At 51.7% G+C, this 6,371-nt stretch overlaps 1 protein-coding gene across 1 annotated transcript; it reads left to right on the top strand.

Annotated features, from left to right (window-relative positions):
• Positions 1-2,843: 2,843 nt before the first annotated feature.
• LOC123185195 (uncharacterized) lies at positions 2,844-3,822 on the top strand. The gene has a single exon (XM_044597169.1). It carries the CDS (start codon positions 2,973-2,975, stop codon positions 3,480-3,482), a length of 510 nt encoding a protein of 169 aa, XP_044453104.1. The 5' UTR covers positions 2,844-2,972; the 3' UTR covers positions 3,483-3,822.
• Positions 3,823-6,371: the final 2,549 nt, after the last annotated feature.

The raw sequence follows: 6,371 nt of genomic DNA on the forward strand, positions 1-6,371 counted from the left end.
GGACCGATTTTTATGTCCGTTTTGATTCAAACGGACACACGCAGACGAAATGGATCGCCGCGTTGGAGTTGCTCTTAAGATCCCACTTGACATGGCGTGACGGTGGCAAGTAGTACTAGAGTGGAATCTTGGATCTGAGGTGGTGTTTGGTTCTCTAGTCCTAGGACTTTTTTTAGTTCCAACTAAAAAGTCCCTAGTCCCTAAAAAGTCCATCTCTGTTTGTTTCCAAAAACTAAAAAGTCCCTAGTCCCTTCCTATAGGTTATTAAATGACCATGTTGCCCCTAGTATATAGAAAAAATAACAATCAAACAACATCATGGGGTGGCAGGCCAATGAGTGCATGGAGGGACATTATTGGAAAAGTCTCAAAAAGTCCCAAAAAGACTCTCCTTGAGAGTCTTCTTCATTTAGTCCCAAATGTCTAGTTTAGTTCCTAAAAAATCCTTCCTGTTTGGTAAAAAATTCTCTAAAAGGGACTTTTTCTAGTCCCTACACAAAAAAATCTCTGAAAACAAACACCCCTTGAATATAATTCTCTGTAGCATATTCAAAGTCAAACTTATGTTTCGCTCTCGCATCCACCAATGGGCCACGTCTGATGAGTCAGATATTGTATTATTTTCATGTACTAGAATTAAAATATGTTTTTGTATTCTTTTGTTTTACTTTCCTTGGCTCCTCCTGCTACATTTATGCTCCAGCTAGCAGCACCAAAAACTTGGCGGCCAAGTCGTTCAGTGCTGACGGTTTTGGCGTTTTGCATTACTGTAGTTACTTGGTTCCGCATGCACGGAATGGAGGTACCGAAAACATTCATCGTACATGGACCGTATTTCACCAGTACACCCCGCATCGAAAGCATTCATCGGATGTGAACCAGTTTACCTTCCCCTCGAGGATGGCTTCGGTACAGGGAATTGTCTTTTGTTTTTCTTTAATTGAAGGCGCTACAGTAAATTGTTTGCCCTGGAGAAGAGGAAAAAGAGAGGAAATTGTGTCTACCAACAGCCGCAGGTCCATCCATGAGACCCGTCCGGGGTACCTTGCACAGGTACCGGTCCAGGTACAAGAAACCAATTAGGGCATGGCCATCGCTCCACCATGGACAGATGCCCCGGCTCTTCACGTCGACCTGCTCTGTCCAGCTAAGCCAAACCTGCTGCTTGCAGGCCGGAACGGCCTCCTGCAGAAGAGGCAGCCTCTCGCCTGACAAAAGCATGAGAAAGTGGTAGAAAGGCAGGAATCCTGTGTAGGGACCGCTAGTCATCATTGTTTGTTTCTCACAAAGAAGAAGGAGAAAGTTTGAGAGGAAAAGTAGATGGTGGTCCAAATGTGTTGCCTGCGTTGGGCAAGAGCAACTGTGACAGTAGTCTCATCGTCTCTTTCCTTGCTGGAAGCACCGAGGCTACCGTATGGTGATGCTTCCACTGCTCATGCCCTTAGGTAGAGCACTTTTGCTTTGCCCGTAATATAATCACGGGCTGGGCGTAACTCTCGTGCTGGTGCTAGTGCTGGGTACGAATTGAATTGGTGAACCCGCACGTGAGAGGAGAAGCACGAGTGCACCTGCGTGCGTGCCTGCCTGTAAATCTGTTGTACTAGAACGAGGCCAAAGAAAGGGTGACGTGAGCACCTACGCTACGCCGCCAGTCTGCGGCCGTCCAGCGCGGCACACAAGCTGGCGGTGGGCCCACCGTCTCAGCCAGTCGCGCAGGCTTTCGTGTCGACCACTCGAGTTCACACCACGTGGGGGACGGCTGCCCCACCTGCATCTGCATCGTCTCGGCGCGTGCCGTGCCTCGCCTATCTATCCCTGCGCCGCCGTGGACCCGGCCCTCCCCTCCTGGCCTGGGTCGTGTTAATCCCGCCCCTTCCCCCGCTTCCTCTATCCTATCCTATCTATGCTAATGGAGGCCATCGTCATGTGACACGATGTATCCATGCATGCATGCATAACTGATTCAAATCCTGATGCTCGCATTATTTTTGGATTTATTTTAGAATTTCCGGCGATGCGTTTTCAATGGGAGGAGACGTTCTCATCGACGACGAGGCGCCTACGATAACTTCGTAAATCTCGAGATGATATGCCGGCTCAGTCTCTCGGAGATGCTCATAGGGATAGGATGTGCGTGTGTGCGTTCATAGAGGTGAGTGTATGCGCGTGGATATGAGCGCTTGTGTCTGTACTGATGCTAAAAAAAACACCAAGACGAAGAAGCAACAGCAGCAGCACGAAGCTTCCGCTCTCGGCCCTCGACCAAGATGGGCTTTAACACAGGCGAGAAACCAACGCGTGCTTTTTTTTCATTATTTATTTATGAAACAAAAGGAAATCCACCTTCACCCAGGCGAAGCTCTCGCTAATCCATACATACATGAGATACCTCCACCGGATACAGCCTAGGCGTACCAAGTAGTACTGCTTCAGTGGCATTGACGCAGCACAGGCAGGCAAAGGTTATCCACTCGTCTCCATACGTACGTTACGTATGGCTACGTTTGTAAACCGTGTCTAATAAGTACTCTACTCGGAGCCAGGAGTAGTACAAAGTGCGCCACACGCGTAGGTTTCGTAACGCAGGTGTTGAGGTGTGCAGACAGCGAAAGAAGCAGCCACAAATTGACCGTATATACACGGAGGAGAGAAAATACAAAAAAGAAAGAAAAGCGGAGCCAAAAGGAGGCGGGAATACTGCGTGGACACGTTAACCATAACATAGCGCCAAGGTGGTTAGGAGGAGCCCGTCACGACAAACAACCCGGGCTCGGGCTCCTGCGTGGGCTGGGCCCCGCCTCCCACCACCGCCGCCGTGTCCTATAAATCCTCGCCAGGTAGCCCCGGCCCCGGGCGCCAAACCCCCCCTCAACACTCTCGTGCTCCTCCCTCTTTCCTACCTCCCATCTTTCCCACCGGGCGCGCTCAGCCAAACCAATCGACCGGAGCCAGTCGTCGGCACACTGCGGCCCATGGCCAAGGCGCGCAAGCCCACGGCGTTCTCCGCCGCCGAGCGCTTCCTCGGCTTCCACCACCGCCCCGGCTCCGCCACCGTCGCCCCGTCCCCCTACGACGACCTGCCGGACCTGGCCGAGTCGGACGTCTGGTATTCGCCATCGTCGGACGCGCCAACCACCACCGCGGATCAGGACGGGGTTCAGCGCACCGACAGGGCGCCCAGGGGCGAGCCGCCGCGGCGCGTGGGCGGCCTGAGCCACGCGTTCGCGGACGGGCGGCAGGTGGCGTCGTCGGCGCCCGTCGAGGTGCCCGCGTGGCCGAGCCGGTTCGCCGACCTGGAGCCCGAGCCCGAGCCCGACGAGCAGCAGCAAGAGGACGCCGACGGCTGGGTGCCGCCGCACGTGTACCTGGCGCGGCGTCAGGCCAGGGCCTCGGTGGTCGAGGGCGTCGGACGCACCCTCAAGGGCCGGGACGCGTCGCGGGTGCGTGACGCCGTCTGGAGCCGAACCGGATTCCCCGGATGAACTGAACCGGATCGGCCGGGCTGCTCGGAATCAGAAAAAAAATCCCCCTTTTTTCTTCCTTTGGGTCGCAAATTTTGTAATATGGTTTGTTTGATTTTTGTTTCAGCGAGTTCATGAGAAGCGAGAGAATTCGCGAGAAAGACCAAAAGATGGTGTGCTTTGTTGTTGTAGAATCATTGTACATTTTGTTGAATTGTTGTTGATTGTGTAGTTAGGTAGGACTCAACCGAAGATGGTTGGAGTACTATTATTCTTTCTAGTTTGTTGTGGCCTAAAAAAACAAAAACTGACCCATCTTTGTGACGGGAGCAATAATAATGGCATGCAGTGCATTTTCACCTGACTATGCTTTCAAACCATGCTTGTAGTTAGAAGTTGTATTTTTTTTCCTCGATCTTCTCTGTTCCAAATATTATAGCGCGTTTAGTGGGGGAAATTAGTGGAGTATGACCTCTCTTCCGAATTTAAGACGTTTCGTAATTTCAATATGGACTACGTACAGACTTAAATACCAACAAATAGACTAAACTTTTCATCAATATACATCCGATTCGAAAAAAAGTTACTAGAACATCTTATAATTCGGATTGGTTGGGAGGCAGAAGGTTTGAGTTTATGAGACATATGATCCATTATTTGGTTGGGAGGCAAGAGATTTGAGGAAGTGAAAAAGAATCATGGAGGCCAATTTCCACACCCTTGTCTTCCCCATGTTAATGCAGATGGTATGAAATTTCTTCTCAAACTGCCACCAAATATATCATTTATAACATAGTTGCCTAATATAAGGCTCTATACGTCCACGGACGCACTTGCTAGCATTGACCGGGCAATCCCCATTTGTCCCTATCCACAACCATAGTCCCCATAGCGTTCCGAACTTCATAGACAGATCGTTTTTCTCTCCTTCCGGCTTCCTGGCGGCTGAAACCCTAGCCGCCGCCAGGAGAGACCATCTTTCAGCGCCGTCCTCCGGCGGCTCCTCTTCGCCGGCGACCTCGGTCGTCGGTGGTGAGGGGGTCGCCGGATTCACGCGAGTGGATCGTTTTTACTCCCGTGTAGTCTAGGTTCTTAGGTTGTTCATCGTCTTCGCTTCGGCAACGACGATGATGGCGCTGAATAAAGATTCTTCGGATCCTTTCCTGACGAGGCCATCGGCCCTATGGTTGGGGATGGATTTAGAAACCAGTTTGTTCAAGCAAGGATGGTGTGGCGGCGGCGGCACCCTCGTGGTGGACCTGTGTCCTCGGGCTTCGCCGTTTGCGACGGTGTTTGCTCCAGCGTCGGTGTGGAACTTGGGAGGTAGTTCAGGAGCGGATGCAGATTGTGGTCCTCATCGACGACATCTGGAAGACGAAACATGTGCTGGGTTCGTGGTTCGTGGATGGCAAGTATGGTTTCCTCATTTGGCGTCTTAGTCGTGGTGAGGTGCCAGATCGGAAGTTCGATGGCGTGTCCGGTGTGTTGCTCCGGTCTGATTCGTTCAATGACAATGGCTTTACTTTTTGTGAGCCACATTGGAGGTCTGTAAAGCTGCATATCATCGATGGAGCCGCGTCGAACTTGGGTGAGGAGGTGATTTGTCATTCTTTTCTTCGGTGGCTGTTGTGGTGGTGCCGGAGGCAGGTGACGGACGTTGGTGTCAAGCTCAGAGATGTCGGTTTTTACGTGACTTGTACTTTGTTCTTTATTATATGAACGAGACACGTATTACCATGCAAAAAAATAGTTCCCATACGCCCGCACTCAAATTCATACAATGCATGCTACAAGGCAAACAACGTTGATCAACATCATAATAGATCGGACAAGAAATAGTTCGCCGGATTATACTACATATGTCTTTGAGGTCGACGAGCACGGAGCGGGCGCGTTGATGGGAAGAGCTGGCCTCCGCCTCGGCCCACTGCCGCTCGCTACGAGTGGTGTTACCCTCCAACTCCAGCATCCGCATCCTCACAGGAGCTGCAGGCACGAGAAACTATCATTGCCCGGGCGGAGCTAGCACCAGAGGGGAAGGGGAAGGGGCCACTCTGCACCGGTTTGGAGCGGTGCAGAGCGGGACGAGTGAGCGTGGGCCGCATTGCGGCGGCGAGACCTGGAGGACCTGGCGGCGAACGCCACGTAACTCGAGCTCCCTTCGATGTCCATCTGCGACCGCTCGATGGCGATGCGGAGCGCGATCTCCTTGTCGTCGGGCGCGTCGCTTCCAGAGCCGAAGTCCTCCTTCACGAGGTCATCCCAGTTTATGGGATCGATCTCCTTGTCAGACTTGTGCGAACCTGGCAAGGACGGAGAGGCGGGAGAGAATAGGGAGGAGACGCGAGGGGAGCGGAAAGGGCGAAAGGACTGAGGGTTTGGCTATGGTTTGTTTAAGCAGGTGGGATTTTTGTGAGGGCAATGGTGGGGGTTGTGCGGGTCATAGTGAGCCGGCCGACATGGCGGCAATGCCCGGGCGCGCCTGGGCCTCCACATATCCGCACCATATGGGCTGGATATGGGGTTGTCCGACAGTTCGGGTGTTTTGGGCTGATTTTGTGGAACCGGTTGGATTTTTAGTCTGTGCAGTGGTAGCTCGTCTTGGGCGAATTTGAGAACTCCGGTCATAAATGCTCTTATTTACACCTCACACCAAATGTAGCTTTGGAATTAATAATCAACTTTTAAACTCTCATTCTCTTTGCTTAATCAGGTGCGTACCTACGTTTAGCTTTCCGGGTGCACAAGACATCGGGTGCAAAATTGTTTTCTTATAATTTTGTGTATAGTATAATGTGTGACACCCTGTTTTCAGGGACACCGGGCCATTTTCTCTCTGGGTCAGTCTCTCTATATAATATTGCCAAACACGCTCTTAGGGGAAGTTGTTTAAAGAAAAATCTTTTCATA

The sequence above is a fragment of the Triticum aestivum genome, chromosome 2A (genome assembly GCF_018294505.1).
Source record: "Triticum aestivum cultivar Chinese Spring chromosome 2A, IWGSC CS RefSeq v2.1, whole genome shotgun sequence".
NCBI classification, from domain to species: Eukaryota; Viridiplantae; Streptophyta; class Magnoliopsida; order Poales; family Poaceae; genus Triticum; species Triticum aestivum.

What these genes read in the sequence shown, in the direction of transcription:
- LOC123185195 (XM_044597169.1), top strand. Translation starts at nt 2,973, where the DNA reads ATGGCCAAGGCGCGCAAGCCCACGGCGTTCTCCGCCGCCGAGCGCTTC.